Raw genomic sequence first — 22,723 nt, 5'->3', positions numbered from 1 at the left:
TTATGTTCGCCTGGTGTCCCATCCAGATTTTGGCCTTTTGACGTGAGATTTTTTCTTTTGTACGGTGGCGCCCCTATAGGCGATTTCTTGAACTACATTTTCAAAAATAACAAATTACAAACCAGTTTTGTTTTGTCCGTTATTTGTGGGCCGATTTGGGCGTGCGACGGCTTCCTGTGCTCGGAAAAGTGTCCCTGATTTTTTAAAGTCCTTATCAAGGACCAAGGATCAAGGACATTTTCTCCAGACATATATATCTTCTTTTCTTCCTTATTTCTGGCCCGATTGGGCCGTGCCATGGCCCACGTGATCACAAAAATATCCTTGATCCTTCGGTAAGGACTCCAATAACCCCATCCATACATATTCTGTTTTCTCGGCTATTTGTGGGTCGATCTATGCGTGCGATGGCTTCCTGTGATCGGACAAATGTCCCTGATTTTATGGAGTCCTTATCAAGGATCAAGGACATTTTCCCCAATAAAAAATATTTAGTTTTCTCCTCCATTTGTGAACCGATCTGGACGTGCCACGCCTTTTTACAATCGGGATAGCTTCCCCGATACAGGATACAGCAAGGATGATTTTACAACAGTTTTATTCATCATAACTTAACTTAGTACAAATAAATAAACAAGTGGAAAACATTAATATCTACTATCTAAATGTATAGACGTGTATCCTTAAACCTAACAACAACGAGATCTATCTAGAGCCTAGTAGTCCGCGTAGCCCCTTCCTTGGTTGCCATATCCAAAGTCCTTGAGATAGTTGTCGATAGCCAGGTCGAAGGATGACGACGGCTTGTTAGGTTCGGGCTCTTGCAGGGGGTGCTCCTCTGACCTGCTGGGATACGACTCGGTTTGGCTGGGATAGGACTCCGTCTGCCTCGAATACGCCTCGGTAATGCTTGGATATGACTCCGTTTGGCTGGGGGCAATTGGATACGACTCAGTTTGTGGCAAAGCGTACGCCGTGTGCTCCTCGACAATGGGATAGGATGTGGTTCTGTCGTAGATGTTGGATGGTGGCGGTGTGGCAACGGCTATCTTCTCCTCATAGGGCGTTTTAACCTTGGCCACAGCCACTCCGGATGAAGAGGCCACTGCTGCGGCTGATACCTTGATACTGGGGTAACGCTTAGGGGTCGGTTCAACCCTACTCACAAGGGGAATGGAAGGGCCTGCGGACTGCTGCTTGTACACCGGAGAGTAGTAGACAGAAGGAGGCGCTGGCTGCAGCTGAGCTCGTGGCTGAGGTCTGGGCGGTGGTGGGGCTGGATATTCCTTCTTGCCGCCATAGGCTGTGCTCAGAAGCTGGGCCAGCTCCTCCAGGGTGTAATTGGGAGCATTAATGTTGTTGGCAGCTGGCGAGGAGGCGGCGGCAGCGTGTTCACTGTAGACCAGAGGGTAGGGCTTATAGGCCTTGGGACCGTCCACTGGGCCCACCAGTCCTGCATAGCCTGCTCCTCCTCCGTACTTGGGGAAATACTTGCGCTGATGCACATGCGTGTACTCTATCTGGCCCCCCGGCGCGTAGTCGCCGGTGGATGAGATCTGGGTGAGCTGCTGTTTGGGTCCGGAGGTGGCCACCTTGCGACAGAACTCCTTGCAGCCGAGCTTGCACTCGCAGTAGCACTTCTTGTAGGCCGTGGGCTGGGTGGTAATCTCCTCCGCTGATGTACCAGTTGTGGTCGGGTAAGAGACCTGGGTGGTGCTGGCGACGGTTGTGGTGGTTGTAGGAGGTCTGGCTGTCGATCCAGAATCTGGCCGCGCCGTGGTTGGGCGTGCAGTAGTGGGCACATGGCTGCATGGCACCTGCTCCCACACCTCCTGCTCACACTCTGCACAGTACTCCGGAAAGTGGGCGTGGGCCAGACCCGAGGCGCACAACAGCACCACAAACAGCAAACTGCAGCGTCCGTACATCTGAAAGGGAAATGGGAAAGGGAAATGAAAATGAAAATGGGGCACTGTGAAAGGTAGGGCGCTTTATGGGTCAGATCGCTTCGAGCGCTCCCAATTGATCGGACTCAATTCTTACCTTTCAGCAGTATTTATCTCCCCCGCTTGCTTTCGTTCGGTCCCGGATCGGTGTTGGGTTGGCACTTGTTGGCTGCTTGTCGGTCGCGTGCGAAATTCTTTCATGCAATTTGCTGAATAGCTCTTAAATACGCTTCGCTGGCCGAGACTAGATCGGCGACCTGAGCTGCTTCTTCTTCATTGGAAGCCACTATTACAACGCCATGCAAATGGGTCGCGGAAGCGTTGATCGCATCACGTTCCAAACGCTTGACGGATCGGAACCGTTGGGTGGCAGCGGGGGCTGCCGGACCGGTCCACATATCGACATTATAATCGCCAGTGGTCGCTGCTTCCGTAATACACATTCAAGCATTTCTACCCGCACTCGTCGATAGCAACAAGAGGTCTCAGCACTCCAAGAAATGCCTCTCACCTGTTACCATCTACCATCCGCATCGATCCATCCACTTGGCTCCACACATACCGCACTCGCTGACCATTTTTTTGGTTCTGCCGAATCGATGCCATCTGTTTGGGGGATTTATAATTTCTGGATTTTCGGCCTCACTTGATACGGGTACTAGTATCATCTTCAGTGGTCGAAAATCTTATCAACTTTAGGGCACATTTTCGTGGCTCTTTGTCAGGCCACGTTCGCTGCTTTTTGGACATAGATAGTCAAAGCAATCTTTCAACTTTATCTCGTAACTGGAATGCTCTGAATATCATCAAATATTTTCCATTGAAGAGGCATCTATGAAAGTGATCTTTAAGAGTCGGTTAAGAGAATGCAAACTTTTTTTAGATTACAATTTTTCAAGAACTATTTCAATGGAAAATCTATCTATCACTCAGGGAGACTATCATAGCTATACGTATACATTCCTAATGATTGCAAATATAACTACGAATTCAGACTGTAATTTATTCATTTAAACGCGTATCATTTTAGATCTTAAAACAAAATAAAGAATAAATATGAGAGAAAGACTGAATGGGTCACAGAGGGAACTTCAACTCAGATTCGTCACACGATTTTGGAAAGGTCTGGCCCCGGCATAGACCTGTATTTTCGGATGCAAACTCTGTTCATCCAATGGCTCGGCCTCCACAGCATCCTCGTCTTCCTCTCCATCATAGAAGCTGCGCTTCTTCTTTAACTTCTCCCAGTGACTGATTCTGATTCCGGCCTGGAGCTTACGCGGCGACGGAACATTCAAATGGTCCTTAAATCGCGCTTGTGCGTATATTGGAGGATTGGGCGTAGGTTGGGGGATTCGAGGGCCGCCAGCCACAGCCACATCGATGGTGTCCGTACCGCTCTGGGCGCTGGTCAGCCGTCGCAGCATCTCCTGGTAGTGGGGCTGATCCGCCGTGATGTACTCGGGCTCATCCTCCGGATTGAGTATCTGGTAGTTGGGTGTGCCCAGCTCGAAGGTGGTAAAGTCGCCGTGCTCCACTCTGTTTTTCAGCTGGCTGGCACTCCATCCGTACTGTTTGAGCGGAGCCATCCATTTGGCATCTGCCTCATCTGAAGCCTGCGTGCCGTGGCAGGAGCCGAGAGCCATCAGCAGTGTGATCAGAAGAAGTCGTGTCGGCAGGTGGTTGACCATTTTCGCACTGATGCTCCATTGATCTTTGGCAAGACCGTTAGCCGTTAGCAGAGTCTTCGACGACTGTAATTGGACGCCTACAACTGGGGGCAGGTACGTGAGATTAGAGGCGTCATGGGGCCGTGTCTCGTCTGCCAGCGATTGCATTAGTTTCTGCTTATCATGCCCCAAAGCCAGAGCCAAACCAAACCCAAACCAAAGCAAGCCGTGACACATCGTGATATCTGCTTATGAGACATCACTCACTGTGGGTGCTCCACACTGAGAAGCGAAGTTCCCCCTCGACTAAATCCAAGCCTAATACTCGTAGAATACTTAATTCTTCTAAACTTCTAATTTCCCATTCCCAACTGGCTGTCTCTTCTCTGTTAATCATCGAGAACAAGTCGAGCATTTTTGTGTTCTTCTGGCGAACAGAATGAATGTGATGCATCTTTATATGTAGACTGCTGTATGTATGTATGTACGAGTATGTACTAGGGTACAGGATTATGGCGTATATATAATTTAATTATGACGTGTGCAGTGGAGATTGCTTTTCTTATGGCGCTCATGGCTCATGGAGAGGTGCTAATGGTGAGGTGGTCAGTCGGGGCCTTCAGTACTTGTACTGAGCTGTGGGTCCGGAAACAGAGACATAGTTACCTGGCGACAGCTCTTGTTTGATGAGGGCCTTGGGGGCGGCGTAGTGCACGAGTGGTGCCGCCACGAGCTTGGCGGCGATCAGCTTTTTGGATGGCTCGGGCAGGGGGATCTTGATGTCGGTGGGCTCCCGGTGGACAATCGCCTCGAAGCCGTTGTGATCGTCCGCCTTGTACTGGACGATGCGACGGTAACCATCGGAATCGATCAGCTCGTAGACGCCCTCGACCTTGTCGTCCTTGCGCACCTCTTTCTGACTCTTGATGTCCCCGGTGTGCGGATCGTTGACTGACCAATGGAACTCGTAGGCCACTGGTCCGTAGTCCGGCTCCGGCTGCAGTTCAAGGGCGCTGCTCAAAGTCAGTGCCAGGCCCAGACAGAACAGAAAGCTCACCTAGAACGAAAGGACACGCATTAGTTGGGCCCCAATCCAAGGAAATCTCCGTTCGGAGCGCAACTCACTTTTCCCATCATTTGGTTTTTGGTCAGTCGGGTTCTGAGAACTCTGGGGTAATGTAATGCACGCGACGGAGATCGGAATCGAAGTAATTAATCTACCGAGTCCTCGGGTGGTTTTATACTCCGCTCATTACACCAGCACTCCATCCAGTCCGACTGCAACTCCGATGTGGCAATCCACCCAAATGGTTGGTGTGGCACGCGCCTCCAAGTGGAGCGCGCTCATTAAGTAAGCCCCGAAAAAATTATAATTAAACATGAAGTATGCAAAGTGCAGAGCTTGGACCGTCCCACAGCGACCCAGCGAGTGATCTACATGGACATGTAGCCAAGAGCTGGCCACAGAACCAATATGCCCGTCCCGGAGGGGGAGACGTAATATTAGAGGTGTCGGTGCGTTAGTTAGTGCGCGACCAGGTCCGCTAGTCGGTCCAACAAATGTGCAGATTAATTTATTTTGTCAATAATTTGCAACTCAAAGACAGACCAGACATTGGGCAACGAGGCCTGCGACTATGCGAGACTGCATTAAGTCATAAAAAATAATTGTCATGTTTGTTTGATTGGAGAGCGGGTTGGGGGCGATGTTAGTGGCGGTGTGGTGTGGAACCTTCATGGATTACAGGACAGGCGGGATCCTTTGGATCAGTTGAACGACCAACTGATTGGGACACACAACACGTTGGATGCCATTAACAAATATTTTAATTAATCGCCATTGGACAGACGGGTTTCCTTTTGCCAAAATTCAGGTTACTCTTATCTCCAAGTTTTTGGATGTGTATGTGGATTGGGTGTCTAGCTGCAGATCGTGTTTGTCGAACCTTAAAAGCAATCTCTGGTATGTGCACTTGTTAGGCGTAACTTGCTCCGAATCTGGGTTAGACTTGCACTTTGTGGGGTCGGTCTTTGGTCTTCGGTCTCCGATCTGCCAGTTGTGGGCCGACCCGTCCCCTGGTTTTCACTGTGTAGTTTATCATATCAGTTGTTGTGGTCATGGGTTGTCATCTTTCGATTGGTCTTGTTTGTCGGATGATGAATCGTCCCCCTGCTATTCTTCAGTGTCTTCATCTCTCTCCTTCTCCAGCTTGGCGCGGACTTTCAGCTGGCAACGAGATCTGAGCAGCTCCCGTCGGAGACTGTTGCTCTCCGTCTCGACAGTTTTGATAAGCTGGGTTCGGGGATTATTAAACTACTTGTGAAAAGATCCTTAGAACGGGTGTTTCCACTTACGCTATTGGTCAGAGCTGCTCGTTCCATGGTCTCGGCGTCGGCATCATCATCCCCCAAACAGGACTCACAGCAGGAGGAGACCACATGCTGTCGATAGTTGCGACACTCGTGTCGGCCAGTCGGATCCTCCGGCTGATACTTGGGCGGAGGATCATCATCTTCGATGGGAGCGGAGGCAGAGACTGCGCCATCTGCTGCTCCTAGCATCGCCTTCAAGGCAGTCACCTCCTCGCGCAAGGTTTGGTTCTGCGTCTCCAGCAAGTCCACCTGTAAGGGAATTAAATGATTAGAAATTCAATTTCGTTATGGGACCTGTGGGAATCCTACGCTGTCCAGCTCAAAGTCCATTTCGTCGATGATGTCATAGGACTCATCTAGAGCTCTTTGGAGCTTCTCCACCTGAGCCTTCAGCTGCTCGACCTCATTGCGCTCGTTCTGTGCCGACATCCGCTTCTCTTTCATCATTCGCTGTTCTGTGTGACGCTGATCCACGGCCGACTTCATTACCAGACCCGTGAGAGTCTTCTGCCGCTTGAACATTTCCTCGAGTGCCTTGCAGCGCTTCACCTTCTCCAGGTAGGCATCGTGCAGTTTATTGTACTTCTTCTTGTGCTGCTGCACTGTCTCGACCAGCTGATCGCGCTCCTCCTCCATCTGAAATGCGACGATCCTGGCCTGCACGTCCACGGCTGCGTTTGTCTGGTGGTCTGAGGACATTCGATTGAGGCGATGGCGCAGTAGAACATTCTCCTCCTCCAGTTGGAGACTTCGTGCCTTTGCTGCAAAGACACGCCCAAGGAATATCCTGTTAAATGTGGCATACTACCTTGAGATGAAGTATACGAACCGGAAGCCAGCTCCGCATAGAGCCCCTGCATAGTGGACGAGGATGGTTTTTCCATTTGGTTGTGATTCTAAAGTGCGTCGTTCCCTGTAACAATTACTCAGCCACTTGGTCGGTCGTCGCTTAGTGGATCTGAAAACAATAAAGATAAGATATCAGTATTGATGACTGCGGGGTTGTCGCCGCTAGTCGTTGAGACCTTAAAGGAAATAAATATAAATTAATCCGAAAACAAGAGTGCTTTTTACAAAATATAACTTAATGTTAAAAGCTTTTTAAATTGAATTAATTATAATTAAATAAAATGTTTTTTCTATAGCTGGATGTTGCAGCCCTGGAAAAACGGTATTTGGTATTGTACAGTTTTGTTTGGTTGATGTCTTGGCTAAGCGACACCAAGTGGCGCCACAACGGAACTATCGCCTCAGTTGAATTTTTGAGGTTTCTTCATATATTAACGAAATAACACCATGGCAGTGGTGTCGTGGGCGTGCTGCTGCCCTAATACAAGACCCTAATCATATGCAGTAATATGTCTAAAACATAACAATCTGATATAATTCATTTATTAATTACCTTTAAAACAGCTTGGAAAAACAGTTTCTTCATATTATATTAACGTAATAGGGTATACCTATGGCCAAACTCCGGTTGACGTGACATTTCATACTCACTTACGATGCTCAAGACGACCAGCTGCAAGGCGCAGAAGTGGAAGCCAAAGTCCTTGAACAGATAGACCTCGCCGGCGAAGCCATACAGATTCAACACAATCAGGAAGCCTCAACTGTCTCTTTAAGATTTAAAAACACTTTCTTTTATTGGCATGGTCACAAGCTTGCCGTCTGTTATTAAATTGTATTTCTAAGTTCATTAAAATTTCAAGAAATATTAATTTTACATTTGTTTAATAATTAATTTTTTTGCTCATTTAGTATATATTTTTTTTTAGATTCCGACGATACAGACGAATATCCTTGTGTTGATGCCGCTGCCGCTGTCGCGTTCTATTGACGTTGGATGTTGAGGGCTGTGTAGTTTATTTTTTGGAGGTGAGGTGATGGACGTTAGGCGCTGTAAAAATTGCTACATTTGAGGAAAGAAATCATATCAGGTTATATATGTATATATATAAATATATATGTCAATATATATGTGGGCAAATAGAACAACAACAAAGAGAAATAGAATGGAGAGGTGAAAAAAAGTGGAAGAGAAGTGGAAAATCTTCAAGTTAAGTTTTGTGAAAACGTAGGCAAAAACATTCAATTTGAAGTCGATTTGAACTTCAAGTTGAATATTTAATAAGAACGTCAATATATTTAATGGAACGTGCGATAACGTTCGAAGAAATTGAACATTTTGCGGGTAATGTGAGACCACATAGAAGTTTGTTTGTTTTTAGTTGCTATTTTTCACTTTTGTTGTTGTGGGTGATGGTTGCTTGGTTTGGTGGTGGAGTGCATGTTGATGATAATTATTGAGATATATTTCATTGTTTATTTGTTCAATCTCAAGAAGCAGCCGCCTCCTTCGCCACCTAGTAACGTCGTCGCTCCCTCTCGCGGCTCCGCGAATGGCGTCGCTCGTTTGAACGATTGCGACGCGTGTCACGTTGACGGTGGTCACGATCCTTGTCACGCTCCTTCTGGCGCTCCTCCCGTTCCTTAATGCGTAGCTTATGCTCCTCGATGCGTTTCTGGCGGAATGCCTCCTTCTCTGCAATCTATGTGTGGAGAGAAACGTATTACATACCCCCTATAGGAGTAGAAATGCAATGCTTACCGCTTCCGGCGTAAGTGGCAGCCAGTAGATGCAGGGTGTGATCTTAGTTTTACGAAACAGATCATCCAATAGCCTAATTGGTGGCTCGTTCTCCTTTCTTTTTGTCTTGGGCACTGTTATAAAATAGATTTTGTAATCACAAAGCAATACAAAGAGCAGATGAAGGCTTACTTGGTGATCCAGAGCGGCTACGTCCGTGTGTATTGCGATCGTTATTGCGTTCATTGCGATCACGTTCGCGTCCTCTGACACCATCTCCTTCCTTGGAGCGCTTGCGATCCTGACCAGGTCGCTCAACATCGCGCGATCGGGAATCCACTGCACGCTCCTTGCTCCCTCGACGTCTGTCGTTGCTGATTTTCTCGCGGTCATTAGGCTCCTTTTTGCCCACATCCCATTCCCGTACCGGGCGGGCAGGCTGCTCAGAGCATAACGATTAGATTCGATTTTAGTTACGAAAAAAATTAAGATTAGATTCTTGTACCTTTTTATCAGTCGCCTCCAAACGAGACCAAGCATTGCCTGATTGCTGATTATCTCTGGTATTTTCCTGGCCATAACGTGGCGGCTCGTCCTTTGTCAATTGGATCGCACGATCCATGTCTGTACGACTGCCGAAATCCACATTCAAGCACTTTGGATTCGAGACTGGCCAGCGTACTCCATGCAGGGCGTGGCGTGTTTCAATAGCCTCGCTGTAAAGAAGGGATCATATGAATATAAAGGAGATATGTTTATTTAGTAATAGGATACTAACTCTTCATTGGAATAGGCAACAAAGCACTTGGACTTGATGCGATCTATCCAGAAACCATCTTCGACTATCTTGCCCGTCCGTGCCAGCAGCCCCTTCAGCTGGAGCACAGTGAAGGGACGCACCAAATTGGTTATGTAGAGCACGTGACTGGAACGATTGCGGGCTGGACTCGGTGAGCGGACTATATTGGGTTTCGCAGACGGAACTGTTGATTTACTCAACCCCCCGCCGACATGCACCTGCACAATGTCTGTGGCGAGCGCCGGTGTGGTTCGCCCAGCGCCTGCGGCGGCGGTTTCCTTTGTCGCACTCGACTCGGCAACACTGTTGTCAGTGGCAGTGACGACAGTGACCGTGCCACTCTCGTCGCATTCACGCTCCTTGCGCAGTACTGGTGCCACGGGAGACACAGAACGGTCCGATTCATGGTCGCTAGTGACAAGACCCTCCTCCTCCGAGGACGAGTCCAGCTGGACATCGCTGAGCGGCACTGGCACCACATCGGATATGATGTTCTTCAGCGAATCCGTCGAAATGGCCAGCACGGGCGGTGCGCGATCTGATGATTTTTTGTTCGTCAGCCACTTGCGCTTGCGCACTGAGCGCTGACTCTGCAGAACAGTGGGTGCTGGCGCAGTGGGTGGTGTCGCGGTGACTGACGTCTCGTGCTTATTTTTCGGAAGATCATTGGCCTCGTCCTGAGCTGGTTCTGGCTGCTTTTCTACTGACTTTTTGCGATTCTCCTTTTGCTCGTCCTTCGTCTTGATGGGGTTCCGCTCCGGTAGCTGCTCCTTATGCTTCCTCTTTCTCTCCTCCCTGCGCTCCGACTTTGGGGTGTCCTCGGCTGCGGCCTCATCATCCCTTTCTTCAACGTCCTCTGTTTGAATGTCTAATACATCACTGGATGTTTTTAGATGTTCCTCCTCCTTACTTGCTGTTAGGCTAATCGAAGGAGAAGGAACTTTTACCTCTTGAATGTGAATGCTCTGCCTGCCGTCGTCGTCAGCGTCATCGTCTTCAATTGGCTTTTTATCATCCGATTTGTCATCGTTCTTCACGTCCTTCTTGGCATTACCTGGCTCTGGTTGCGGCTTCTCGACCTCAAGTTCTGATTCCTCCTTCGGCTCCGGGTCCGCTACAGGTGCAGCATCGCTCTTAGACTCATCTACGCTGTCTGCAGCCGGAGGAGTCCTCTTCTCGCTCTTATCGGGTTTGACCACATCCACGTTGTTTCTGCTCGATTCGCATTTATCCGAATCGGCGCCGTTTTCTCCCTCCTCCGGTATGGTTTCCACCTTTTTATCGCTGCTTTTACTTTCCACGCGCTTTTTAGGCGTCGTGCGGCTGCTGCGGCTCTTGCGCACTGGTGATGGCGATGCCGCACGCTCCTCGCTGGAGGCACGCTCGCGATCTTGAGCCTCATTGATTTCTTCGCGCGATGCGGCGGCCTGTGGCGTTTCCTGATTTTCAGCATCTTTTTGCACTACGACGCTATCTTCCTCATTTCTTTCATTTTCGGACACTTTGCGGGAGCGTCGACTACGTCGTGCCGGCAACGGTGCGGGCGATGTAGATTTTTTTCGCTCGCTGCGCCGCCTCATAGCTGTAAAAAAGCGCCCTCGGCTCACAGCACTGCAAAAAATCTGAAATAAAATGCGCGTGAACTTCTATATGTCGACACGTCTGATATTTAATGCACTGATGAACGTTTAATTCCCAAATTTAGCGATATGCACCTTTTTTCTTTGAGAAAAATTTTGCCTGCCAGCGTCAATCCGCCATCAATATGTAGGGTTCAGTGTGACCGCCGACCGATACAATATACCGTCCGAACTCAGAAATATACCGAAATATACCGCCACATTTTTAAAATATACCGTAAATTTACGGGCGAATTCAAGTTCTATCATACATATTCCTCGTTTTTGATATTCCGTCGAATATTATTAGCTAGATAGAACACCCAGCCCTGCCCACATAATTTTATTCGATTAATGAATCAATTTTCAACTGGACTGACTTGTTTTAAATACTTCAATTGTATTCCTGCTATGGCGATCGTTTTGATTGTTTTTGCTTAAATTTTGGTTGCTCAGCAAAAATATTAGCATCTCGTATATCGATAAGAAATCGAACTTAGCCCACTGAACCCCCCTCTATTTAAACAGTTGAACGACTTGAGGCAAATGGCGGCAAATACTACTGATTGTCAATTTTTCTTGTAGATCCATGCCTCGACACTTTAAAAAAACCCGACATCATTCACCTGAACTGCACTATTATTCTTCAAGTCTTATCATTTTCATTGGGATATAAAACTACCCCCCTGGTCAACAATGGGTTAATCTTTTTCTTTATATTTCTCGATATTATTATTCGATCAAATGCGGCGTCGTTGCAATATACACTTTTCCACAGCATTTATTTCCATTTATTTTTAAAACTGCATTTCGCAAGAATACTTTTAATAGTAATTGTCAACTTTGTCTTTTCTTGACTAAACTCTATTTAAGTTTGGTGCGTATTTCCACACTTTGCAGCACTAGGGCGCATTTCATAAGTCGGCAACCCAAAACTTCCAACTTTGATTTTAGGCATAAAATGCGTTAATATATTATTAAAATGATTGTTACGAATATTTCCAAATTAACCCAAGTAATGGCCAGACTTCGGGTAGGCCCAAGTCCAAGGGAATATGGCCAGATGTCAAAATTTCGAAGAACCATCAACCAGCAACGGTCAGAATCGGGATTCTCGTCGCCCTGCCCTAATGTGGGTCGACATCAGCACCATGGTACCGGTTCAGCCTCGGGGAATGCATACAGAGGCACGGCCTTGGCTTTTACAGCAGCCTTCACTTTCAATCTGTTTGGAAACAGCGATAATGACAAGGAGGAGACTCCTGAAGAGAAATTGATCAACCAGATCAAGCGATCCATTCTATGCGTACAACGGGAACAGTATGACAAGGCGGAGCAGATGCTCCACCTGGCACTGCGGATGGCTCAAGACTTGCAGAGCAAAGATGGCATTACGTATGTGTACGATGTAATGGCCAACCTGGCCATGGAGCGCGAGCAGTTCAAAAAGGCAGAGAAGATATTCACGGATGTGATGAAGCGTCTCTTTGCTGATGGCCACACGGAAGAGAGCCCAAAGGTTTGTCCGTCACTTATCTGTACTGAGGTCTAACCACATTAAACCGCTTGGTTTGAATGCTTTCAGATACTGCACATTAGTTCCAAGATAGCGCACATGTCCCAGTTGCAAGGCGATCTGGAGAAGAGCTACCAAGGCTTTGTCTGGACCCTGCAGCAGCTGGCCAAGCTACTTGAGAAGGTGCCCGAAGACAAGGACATCCAAGAGCTGTATGGCTTGACAAAAAATTGGTATTGAAGGTGTTTCCATATTGATTTCCAAGCTCGTAACCCCCGAACCCTCCTCATCAAACCGTATCCCTAACGATGTGTATTTTCCAGGTTTGGCCAGCTGCTGATGAAGCAAGGAAAATACACAGAGGCCAAGAACCTTTTTAAAGAAGCCTTCGACACCCTCTGCGATGTGTATGGCGCCGTCAACGATGCTTCGGTGACCATTTTGAACAACATCAGTGTGGCATATGTGAACGTAAGTCCTGTCCTCCTTCCATAAGGCATTCACTTGTACAATAACCTCAAGTTAATTATTTTAGCTTGAAAACTACACAGAAGCGAAGGAAACTCTAATGCAAGCCATGGCCCTGGCCAAAGAGCTGAAGGACGTCAGTCAAGAGGGAGTGCTGCTGGCTAATCTGGGTCTGGTTTACCTACGTGAGGGTCTGATGCAGCAGGCTGAGCAGTCCTGCAAGTTGGCTTGGAAAATGGGGCAACAGCACAAGAATCCCGATGCCATCGAGCAGGCCGAGTATTGCCTCAACGAGATCAAGGCAACCATTAATGGGACGAAAGGGAAATGAAGTTGATTTTTTCCTGTAAAAGTGTATTTTTTGACTAATTTAAACCGTTCGTGTAGAAAAGCATAATTTTTGAATGCAAATAAAAAACTCTATCTCTGAAATTATGTGGATGTTTAAGTAACGTTCCAAGAAACTATTCCAACTTGGCTATAACAATCATCAGCGCCACGCCGGTGAGTAGGGCTAGGATCTCCTTCAAGGATTGCTTCAGTTTGGTCGACTCCTCTAGCAGCTCTGGAAGCACGCTTACTGTGGCGATGTAAATGAATCCGCCGGCTGTGAAGGGTAAAACCCAGGGAGCAGAGTTATCCTCACCGCTGCCGGCACCAATCAGGGCCAACGCTGTGCCTGCCACGGCTCCCAGCGCCGTCACGAGCTGCAGCATCATCGCCTTTCTGCGGGAGCATCCCGACTTGATAAGTATGGCAAAATCACCAATCTCATGCGGCACCTCGTGCAGCAGAATGGTGATGGTTGTGATTATGCCGATGCTGTTGCCAGCCAAATAGGAAGCACCAATTGCCAGTCCATCGGTGAAGTTGTGGGCAAAATCTGCCGCCAAATTCAAGTAACCTGAGATCTCCACCTCGCCCTCCGGCTCTGGCTCGGGCTCTGGTTTCTTTGCCTTGGCTTTCGATGATTTACCTTGTTTATCGCCATCTCCGCTGCCTTCTCTTATCGGTGCTTTCTTCTCGGCAACAGGTTTGGGTTTGGGCTTTGGTGCACCGTGGCTGTGCCCGTGTCCACCGCCGCCGCCGCCACCTTTCAGTATGCGCACAAGTTTCTCCACTGAAAGGAAGGCGATAATTCCGCCCAGAACCCACAGACCAACGCTCATGTCGTGACTGTGTCCATGGGCCTCGCCTTCAAGATGATGATGGTCGTGTCCGTGGCCGTGGCTGTGACCATGCCCGTGGTCGTGCTCTCCGTGACTATGCGGATGCGTTGCATGCGGTATCAAGTGCAGAAATGCATCGCCTAATAGGCCGCCGGATGCAAATGCCAGTAGAACTTTCAAACGGGGTTTCATGGCATCGCTGTTATCAAGCGGTATGATGTAGAGCAATACAAAAGGCGCGGCACTGATAAGCAACGTGGACCCAATTGAATGCAACCATATGGTGCTCATATCTATAGAGAATAATATAAAGTCACATATGTAAATAATTAGAGACAATGCGAGAGCTTACCAAGTGCCGGCTTCGTTTTGCTGTGGATGTCGACGTCTTCATGCCCGTGGTGATGATGCCCATGCTCGTGGTGCTCATCGTGATGATCATGAGCGTGGTGATCGTCATGATGATGATGATGATGATGGTGATGATCATCATCATCATGATCGTGATGGTGAACTGCCGGCGGAGCCTTCTTCGCATCGAAATTTTCATTCGCTTCGCGCGAGTATTTAAAACTGGGGTTTCCCTGGCCCCCGCATAATGACGGTAGGGAAAGTAGAATGCCACTGAGTATAACGCCTAGTGCTAGCTTCTGGTAAAATAGAAGCTTGCTGCTCTGGAAATCGGCCAAGTGCTTGGCCATTTTAAATATACGCGTCGGACTTTTTCTCGTTGTGACGTGTTTTCTTCTGTTTACATTTGCTCAATTTATTACATAGCAACTACACGGTAACTACACATTTGCTACGTAATGAGAGGATAAAGAGGGTATGGACAGCACGCAACACGGCTCAGAAAATGCAACGCATGCAAGGTAAAATGCACCCAATTTGCCGAATATACCGTGAAGGCAAAATCGGTCACAAGCGAGGTGAGGTTCGTACGAATCTTGCAATTTGCCTTGGATGTTTTTGCCTGTTGTCCATACCCTTTTTATAGCATAGCCCATTCAAAATTACGACTCATTTTTTCGTCACAGGAGAGAGCATCAGTGCAAATCGGACTTATCGATAAAATATATAAAAAGATATAACCCACTTAACCCCCCTCTATTTTAACTTGAATTAAGCCGCGGAAAATAATACTGTTTGCAAATTCTTCTTGAGATCTATTCTTTCCTTTTTCCTTAAATGAGCACGATATCTTTCAATTGAACAACGCTAAAATTCTTCAAAATTCCTAATAGTGGAGTGCACCAGCTACCTCAGCACCGATTGGTTAATCTGCGCGCCAAATTGTAATTGTTTGAAAGTGAGCGACAAGGAAATGAATGGAGTAAATGGTGCAGGGAAGCTGGAAAAAGAAACCCGCGCATTGAAGTTGCTATACCTGGGTTCTTTAATATATACCTTTATAAATGCAATTGCAATTTATGCAATTCACCCATTAACTCGGGTGACATTGCACACATTATACAGTATTGTATAAAGTATTTATGTACATATATGTATAGTTAGTGGTCAAGTGCAGAAAGTATTCACTACAGTATTTGGTGTCTCCTGTCGACTGGAATATAAAGCGCGACGATTTGTTTCAACTGTTTTTTGTTTTTAATTTGTATATTTTGCAATTTAATGACTATTAAATATCTTTCGCTTTTAGTTGGTTTTTTCGTTGCCAGACATAGTTAAACGATGCTAATAACTAGACACGTGAAGGGTGCATAATATTTTATGTATACGATGCCATTAGATAATCCGTTACAAAATAAGAACGATTAAAATTCGGTCGGAGTTCAATAAATAATAACTTTGAGTTACACACGTAGCATTACTGCAAATAAAGGCCTACCATTGCCTGCATATCCGCATGTACTTAAATCGGGGGCCGTACACTAAGTATAATTTTAAATGCTCTCTATGTATGTGTATTTATTTACAAGCCACTTTGGTTGCGAATTGCTCATGCTCCTGCTGCTCCAGCTGGACACGCCTCAGTACAGATTGATCTTCTTGAGTATCGTTTTGCGGCACATGTGACACGTGCGCAACGTCTCGGCGCAGTGGGAGCAAGCCCCATGGCCGCACAAAAAGGCGACATCCCTTTTGCGCTCCATGCAAATGCCACAATAGTGCGATTCCTCGAACTCCTGCACTTTGTTCTCCAAGTACCGCAGGAGATCCCCCGATGGCTGACGGGCCGGATCACTGGGCGATGATGTGGACGGTTGCAGGGGGACTACCCGCCCGTTGGAGGTCACACGGCGTTCTATGAGCACACCACATTTTAGACATTTCTTCATGCGTATGCCGCACTCCTCGCAGGCGATTTGATGTTGGCACGGCTCGAAGCGCACCAGGGAAAGGATCTCATTGCACACGATGCACTCCAGTGGACCCGCGACCATGGCCGGACTAGGAGCCGGACCTGGCAGGGCGGCAGCCACAGCCCCGGCCACAAATGGCTTCTCTCCTGTGGCATTGGCTGTGGCTGTGCTGCTGCTTGAGGTAGCTGGCGGCTTGGGTGCCTTCTTGCGAGGCGCAACCTGTGGCGAAACATTTGGGGGTGCCGTCAATGGAGGGGTATCCGAATTTAGTTTCTTGACTCCCGGTGATGCAGATGGTGTTGCTGTTGCTACGGCTACTGATGGCGACGGCGTTGCTCCGGCCATATCGTTGGGCTTTGGCATTACATCTAGATGTTGGCGTTGAGGTGGCGGAGGAACGGGCGCCGCTCCGTTTGTTTCCGCGGCCCCAGATCCACCTCCCGTTGGCATTTCGTCTTCAGACATATCGAGGGCCTGCAAGCGCAGCAAGGCTGCGGCACTCGAGGATTCCGCCTCTGGCTGCTGCTGTCCAAAGATCATCTGCCTGATGTTGCGGTCGGTGATCCACTCGAATATGCTGGCATTGGCATTGTTCAGCTCCACGCGGCACCCGGCCCGCGACAGATAGATGAGTATGCTGTACATCAGACGATCCTCTGCGCGCACACTCGTCTGCACGAGACTCATGTAGAATTTGTGTATCTCGGGCGCCTCCTCGGGATTCGGTTCAGCTGCCGACTGCAGATTGGACTTTTTGATCACGCACACATGCATGGCATTGTCCCCGTCCTCGTCCTTGGCATTCACATCACATGATAGCCGCACGAGGCGCTCGATCACGCCGGCATGACCCTGCGAGACGGCCAGCAAGAACGGCGTCTGACGTCGATTGTTGCTGATGTCCAGCTCGGCCTGGCCCTCCGTGACGAGCGTCTCGACTACCTGTGCATGTCCATTGAGGGCGGCTAAATGCAGGGCTGCGAATCCATCGTCCTTTCGCACATTCACCAACTGCCGAGAGAGCTGCAGTATACGCCGTGCGGCCACCACATTCCCCTTGAGCGCCGCATGGTGCAGCACATTAAAGCCGCGATTGTTCTTCACCGTAAAATCCAGATTTGGGGCGTTGCACAGCAGCTCCACCACCTCGGTGTTCTCTTTGCCGATGGCATCGTGCAGTGCCGTATCGCCGTACGAGTCCTGAATGTTCACATTGGCCTGGTGCTGCAGCAGCTCTCGCACACAGTGTGGCGTCTTCTTGTGCGCACAAATGTGCAGCGCAGAGCAGTGGCTCGAGTTAAGGAAATTTACTTCGGCCCCGTGCTGCAGCAGGACACGCATTGTGGCCGGCTGATTGCCAAAGGCGGCATAATGGAGCGCCGAGTCGCCCTCCTTGTCCACCGCATTCACATTGGCGCCTTTGGAGATGAGGTAGCTGACCAGCTCGACGTAGCCCTGATGAGAGGCCACCTGTATGCACGCCTTGCCCCCGCTCATGACATCCACTTGGGTGGGATTCATGTCCAGATATTGGCGCACAAATTCTAGATGCCCCTGGGCCGCTTCGCGCACTAGTTTATCCGCCACAGAGCTGCCCGAGAGGCCGGAGAGGGGTGTCATTACATGATCGGCACGCCGATGGCTCAGATCCATCATGCTGTTGGAGCGTTCTGCAGCCGTGGCCAAAGGCGAACGCTCCAGTTTGACACATTTGGGATTCAGGGTCCACTCGAAGCCATCATCCAGCTGCTGAATGCGCAGATCCCCATCCGAGTAGACTTTCACCACTTTGCAGATTTTACCTAAAGCCTGAAAAGGGAAACAAAGAGACAATTCTTATTGGAAATCTACGGATTACGAATCTCCTGGCCTCCGCTTACATATCGCATAATATCAATCCATTCGCCATGACCTTTCTGCAGCTGTTGGACCTTGTTGGCATCGTTGATGATGGTCACCAGATCCCCCACACGAAAGGAGACAACTTTTACGAGTGCAGCGGGATGGAAGGTCCATCGATTGGGACAGTTTTCATATTGCACCCTGTCAGAAGAATAAATCATAACAAGAATCCTCTCAGAGGAACAAAGCTGTACTTCTTACCGTATATCTCCTTTATCGGTGATCCTATGGACTGTTCCCAGCTTGGCCAGATGCTCGACCATTCGCGGATTCCAACCGCCGTGGCCCTGCTGTAGTTTCATGAGGGCATCTACCTCCAGGCAAACCTTGACCCGATCGCCCACAGAGAAGCTTGGCTTCACCATCGGCGCCACCGGTTGCTGCTCCTCCGGCTGGCCCAGCACTGGCATGTGATCCTTGTAGTAGTGGCCGCCGCCAGTGGCCGATATGTACTTGAGGTCGACGTTGCCCTTGTGCCCCAGACGATAGACGTTCGTTGAGCCCGTTACCCACGAAACGTTGGCTACACTGCGACAGGATTCGTTGTCCCAGCCACGGATTTCCATAACACGACCCGTCCTGCCCTCGCCGCCGTCCTGGTCGTTCCACTCCCAGTCCGGGCCGCGCACAACCTTCGAGCCAACGAAAATTCCACGCAATTGAATGCGCTTCGACCCCTTGCGCGTTGGCACACGTACGCCCAGGGAATTGGGCGTGGTATATCTGATAAAGGGATGCTCCAGATCGTGCAGATCCTCGGCGTAGCAAAAGGCACACAGATGATAATTGGCACACTGCGCACACTTGAAGACAATGCCCGCTATGCCGGCCTTCGAGCAGCCATCGCAGACGACGTTTGAATGACGAACGCCTGCCAGGAATGCCATATTCATAATGATTTCTGATGATATCTGAGGGATGGAGGCACACTTACCAACTTGAGCGTTATCCACAATTATCAAATCGTATTGACTCTGATAGCCCACACGGTAGTTGGTGCGATGTCCCGAATCCCAGTTGACGACAACGGTGTTCTCTGGTGAATGTGAGGATCCGCAACGGCCAATTTCGCAAACGGTCCCAACGTGACCTTCTCCGTCGTCTGTTGCGCAAGCAATGAAAAGCAATGAGAGAGAGAGTGCAGGGAGAACACGATTTGTTAGAGAGTAGAGGTTTTGGTTCTGGCTTCCTCCCTCCCTTCCGGGATATAAAGAACGTTCTGTGGCGCATCCGGTGGCAAGACTTCCTCCCCTTGAGGCTTCTATGCTTCCCCTCTATAAACAACACGCTATAAATACATTTAATCATTGACTCTGGGGAGCTCCAATCCCCCGATTCGGTTATGCACTCAAAATGAAACAGCAACAGCAGCAGCTGCCTCTTATAATTATATACACACACAAACAGACAGACACGCTTCTAGTCCTGTCTTGGGTCTAGAGAGGGTGACATGGCAAGCAGCAGGATTGGGGGCCGCCTCAGAAGCGGATTTGTATATGCCCCAAAAATAAAACTCTCCAAACACTCGTGTCTCTGCCTGCCTGCCTGCCACAGTGCAGCCCCTGGAGCTGTTGCACACGATCCCCCCGTCCGCTTCTATAAATAAACACTCCACAAAAATGTTGGAGACAAAATGGCACGCGCCCTTGCGCGGCTCCGATGCCGCCGTCTGACATGACAGCCGCCAGACGTTTATGCCCGCAGGCGGCACGGCAGTATTTGGCTTTTTCAGGGAAAGACGGAGCCGAAAGACACATACCATGACCTAATCTGTTTATACGGACGGTTCCGACGAATGTGCATATATTGTAAGTATTTATGGGTAGAAACTCCACAGATGTGCAGCTGCAGCTGCAAATGGGAGCCCACTATACGCTCTATAGAACTATTAGTCACGAGAATTTCTAGAGGAAGGCATATTTCTCTTGCAGTTAAAGATAGGAATTGACAATGGCAGATTAAAGTCCTACCAAAGGGACAAGAAAATTGTATGGAAGTACAATTGGAACAATCTATATAGCACTTCTTACAATGCTTTTTCTAAACCCGAAGCGACTTTCTTCGCGAAGCAGACACTTTGAGAACATTTCCAATTCTCAATCCCAAAGAAAACTTTTCGCAAGTTGTCTCTAAACGTTTTTTAACGCTTTTTTCCATATTTTCTGTGTGGTCGATCATAAAAGAGCTCCCTCAAGGACAGAGAAGTCCAGAAATATACAGAGAAAATGGAAAACCCAGGAATGAAGTAAATAAGTGGCCCTATAGCCATTCTTATATTGAGTTTCTCTTGATGATTAGATAGAATATAGGAGATTTCCTTAAGTTGTGGATCATTTTTGAACTAGTACATTTAAGTCCTGTTTATGTGATATATTTATTATTATGAATAGTAAATGGAATAGCTACAGTTATGACTACCTTGTGCCTATATACATGATTTGCATAACACTTTAAGACTCTTATTCTATAAGAAGACGTTGCAAAAGACCTGTTTCAGAGCAGTTTTATACCTTCTAATCTATAAATATTCCTCTTGTCCCAAAGTATTATTCTTTGGCCTATAATTAACACTCTATAAAAGCTCTATCCTACTTACATATTTCAGACCTCTTCAACTAATCGCCCCCGTAATTGAAGGGTATTCAAAACGAATATAGCACCACTGAAACACATTCATGTACGAGTATGTGATAATTGTTCACACAACAAAAAGTACAACAGATATGAATGGTTAAAAGCATTAATTGAATTAATAACTACGGAATAATGTAATCTTATTTCCAGCGAATGAATTTCACTGCCATATCTGTATACATATGTATATTACCGAAAATACATATATGTATATGTACATATCTATATCTACCATAGGTATATATAGAATGAAGCGAGGGAAAGCAAAAAGCAATTGGTAAGCGAAAAGAATTTCGCTGGCGCATTGAGTGTTGCTATAAATAGAGAGGCGCGTCCTCTTTTTACACACAACAACGCCCTGAGCAACGAAACGCAACGCAAGGCATCATGCCACACCGTACACCGTACCGTCCCCGTGTGCTCCCATGTACGATACACAGGGCGCCAGAGCGTCAGAGTTTTTTAGGATATACAAATTCTCCATTCCATATTTTCTCCATATTCCATATTCTTACCTTGATTCGACCATATCCAATTGGGTCCGCGAACTACACGTATGCCGGGCGGAATGGAGGCTCGCATGGCTCGTTTCCTAATTAAAATTTTATATAATTTCTTCTGGCGGGGCTGTCTGCTGCGTTTCGTTATTCGGAAATACTTCGATTCGGTTTGTGCGGCTACTGCAAGAAGGAGAATACACCCAGATATGACATTTGACATTAGATTTCGGTGGCCGAGGTGCTGGATGGGAGTTGAGAGTTCTCTTTGGATGGGGACCTGGTTAATATTTGGGTCAGATAACTGGTACAAAGTCAGCGCATGACTAAAAGGCACAACACAACCAGCACAGCACAGCAAAGCACATATTCTGTATATTCTGTATATGGAAATGTACATGGTAGTACCTGAGGAAACTGCAATGCAATGCCATCCAATCGGTTGCATATTGCAAATGGATGGGATGGACCGACTGACTGTTCAACGGATATGGAATTAGAAGGTCTCATGACCATCATTGTGTATGGAACTAACACCACATCATGGTGCGGGAGTTTTCGGACGGACGGGCATATGACGCATGGCGATAAGACATATGGAGGGGATACATTTGTACATATGTATGTATATACGAGTGTATATTTCTTGTGGTCTCTCTCTCTGAATGATAATAATAAGTGAATGGGACACTCAGCACTTTGGGATAATACAAAAAGCAAATATATAATTGACCCGCATGTTGTTTACGAACACACACACACACGCACGGACGCACACAAAAAGTATATACAGTATATATGTATATACCATGAAAAAAGATTATTATTTTGGGGGCCAATTGCTTACCGAATGCAATTTCTAGACACTGTGTCACGTATAATCACTTTTCCCCCAGCTGTTTCCGCTTAATTTAAGGCTCAAGTTTTCGTCTTGGCTCTAATGTTGCATTTTTATGCGCGCGTGCGCTTTTTTAATTGGCATTTAATGTTTCCCTAATGTTTCCTCACTTGAAACCGTTGCTACGGCCCACAGTTTAAGGCATTCTCGTTTACTGTCTCTTTCACTTGATGCTCTTTTGAGTATTAGCACACACCAGCATCGCACTAGTCCGCCGTTCACTGTAAACCAAACACTTCAATTTAGTTTATATTTCCAAAAAAATTTACAATTTTGCTAGCTACTACAACTAAAATTTGGCTTTCTTCTTCTTTTTTT

At 47.6% G+C, this 22,723-nt stretch overlaps 8 protein-coding genes across 9 annotated transcripts; 1 reads left to right on the top strand and 7 right to left on the bottom strand.

Annotated features, from left to right (window-relative positions):
- Positions 1 to 581: 581 nt before the first annotated feature.
- LOC6589549 (leucine-rich repeat extensin-like protein 1) lies at positions 582 to 2,659 on the bottom strand. Its single transcript, XM_026988107.1, has 2 exons — positions 2,044 to 2,659; positions 582 to 1,928 (listed from the first exon to the last, which is right to left on the bottom strand). The coding sequence occupies exon 2, from the start codon at positions 1,926 to 1,928 to the stop codon at positions 717 to 719; it is 1,212 nt and encodes a 403-aa protein (XP_026843908.1). The 5' UTR covers positions 2,044 to 2,659; the 3' UTR covers positions 582 to 716.
- A 34-nt stretch (positions 2,660 to 2,693) lies between these two features.
- LOC6589550 (cuticle protein 7) lies at positions 2,694 to 5,079 on the bottom strand. 2 transcript variants are annotated; one of them, XM_026988109.1, is made up of 3 exons: positions 4,742 to 5,079; positions 4,283 to 4,673; positions 2,694 to 2,791 (listed from the first exon to the last, which is right to left on the bottom strand). In XM_026988109.1, the coding sequence occupies exons 1-3, from the start codon at positions 4,751 to 4,753 to the stop codon at positions 2,703 to 2,705; spliced, it is 492 nt and encodes a 163-aa protein (XP_026843910.1). In that variant the 5' UTR covers positions 4,754 to 5,079; the 3' UTR covers positions 2,694 to 2,702. The 2 variants fall into 2 exon arrangements, with proteins under 2 accessions (XP_026843910.1, XP_002014508.1); XM_002014472.2 differs by lacking the exon at positions 2,694 to 2,791 and having other exon boundaries at positions 4,072 to 4,673.
- Positions 2,930 to 4,031, bottom strand: LOC113565621. The gene has a single exon (XM_026988108.1). The coding sequence runs from the start codon at positions 3,851 to 3,853 to the stop codon at positions 3,038 to 3,040; it is 816 nt and encodes a 271-aa protein (XP_026843909.1). The 5' UTR covers positions 3,854 to 4,031; the 3' UTR covers positions 2,930 to 3,037.
- A 346-nt stretch (positions 5,080 to 5,425) lies between the features above and the next one.
- LOC6589551 (daple-like protein) lies at positions 5,426 to 6,908 on the bottom strand. Its single transcript, XM_002014473.2, has 4 exons — positions 6,819 to 6,908; positions 6,299 to 6,750; positions 5,972 to 6,238; positions 5,426 to 5,909 (listed from the first exon to the last, which is right to left on the bottom strand). The coding sequence occupies exons 1-4, from the start codon at positions 6,871 to 6,873 to the stop codon at positions 5,790 to 5,792; spliced, it is 894 nt and encodes a 297-aa protein (XP_002014509.1). The 5' UTR covers positions 6,874 to 6,908; the 3' UTR covers positions 5,426 to 5,789.
- Positions 6,909 to 8,049: 1,141 nt separating this feature from the next.
- On the bottom strand, positions 8,050 to 11,011 carry LOC6589552 (apoptotic chromatin condensation inducer in the nucleus). The gene is made up of 5 exons (XM_026988106.1): positions 9,358 to 11,011; positions 9,085 to 9,295; positions 8,772 to 9,018; positions 8,601 to 8,713; positions 8,050 to 8,541 (listed from the first exon to the last, which is right to left on the bottom strand). The coding sequence occupies exons 1-5, from the start codon at positions 10,956 to 10,958 to the stop codon at positions 8,356 to 8,358; spliced, it is 2,358 nt and encodes a 785-aa protein (XP_026843907.1). The 5' UTR covers positions 10,959 to 11,011; the 3' UTR covers positions 8,050 to 8,355.
- A 945-nt stretch (positions 11,012 to 11,956) lies between these two features.
- Positions 11,957 to 13,413, top strand: LOC6589553 (tetratricopeptide repeat protein 19 homolog, mitochondrial). Its single transcript, XM_002014475.2, has 4 exons — positions 11,957 to 12,516; positions 12,583 to 12,746; positions 12,837 to 12,984; positions 13,049 to 13,413. Exons 1-4 carry the CDS (start codon positions 11,980 to 11,982, stop codon positions 13,310 to 13,312), a joined length of 1,113 nt encoding a protein of 370 aa, XP_002014511.1. The 5' UTR covers positions 11,957 to 11,979; the 3' UTR covers positions 13,313 to 13,413.
- On the bottom strand, positions 13,315 to 14,878 carry LOC6589554 (protein catecholamines up). The gene is made up of 2 exons (XM_002014476.2): positions 14,503 to 14,878; positions 13,315 to 14,443 (listed from the first exon to the last, which is right to left on the bottom strand). The coding sequence occupies exons 1-2, from the start codon at positions 14,849 to 14,851 to the stop codon at positions 13,446 to 13,448; spliced, it is 1,347 nt and encodes a 448-aa protein (XP_002014512.1). The 5' UTR covers positions 14,852 to 14,878; the 3' UTR covers positions 13,315 to 13,445.
- A 1,053-nt stretch (positions 14,879 to 15,931) lies between these two features.
- LOC6589555 (E3 ubiquitin-protein ligase MIB2) lies at positions 15,932 to 22,670 on the bottom strand. The gene is made up of 6 exons (XM_002014477.2): positions 22,355 to 22,670; positions 21,526 to 21,690; positions 19,311 to 19,478; positions 18,578 to 19,247; positions 18,355 to 18,517; positions 15,932 to 18,283 (listed from the first exon to the last, which is right to left on the bottom strand). The coding sequence occupies exons 2-6, from the start codon at positions 21,590 to 21,592 to the stop codon at positions 16,142 to 16,144; spliced, it is 3,210 nt and encodes a 1,069-aa protein (XP_002014513.1). The 5' UTR covers positions 21,593 to 21,690; positions 22,355 to 22,670; the 3' UTR covers positions 15,932 to 16,141.
- Positions 22,671 to 22,723: the final 53 nt, after the last annotated feature.

This window comes from Drosophila persimilis, unplaced genomic scaffold (genome assembly GCF_003286085.1).
Source record: "Drosophila persimilis strain 14011-0111.01,24,50 unplaced genomic scaffold, DperRS2 tig00000191-arrow-pilon, whole genome shotgun sequence".
In the NCBI taxonomy this organism is placed as follows: domain Eukaryota; kingdom Metazoa; phylum Arthropoda; class Insecta; order Diptera; family Drosophilidae; genus Drosophila; species Drosophila persimilis.
This window is presented reverse-complemented; position numbering and strand designations above follow the sequence as displayed.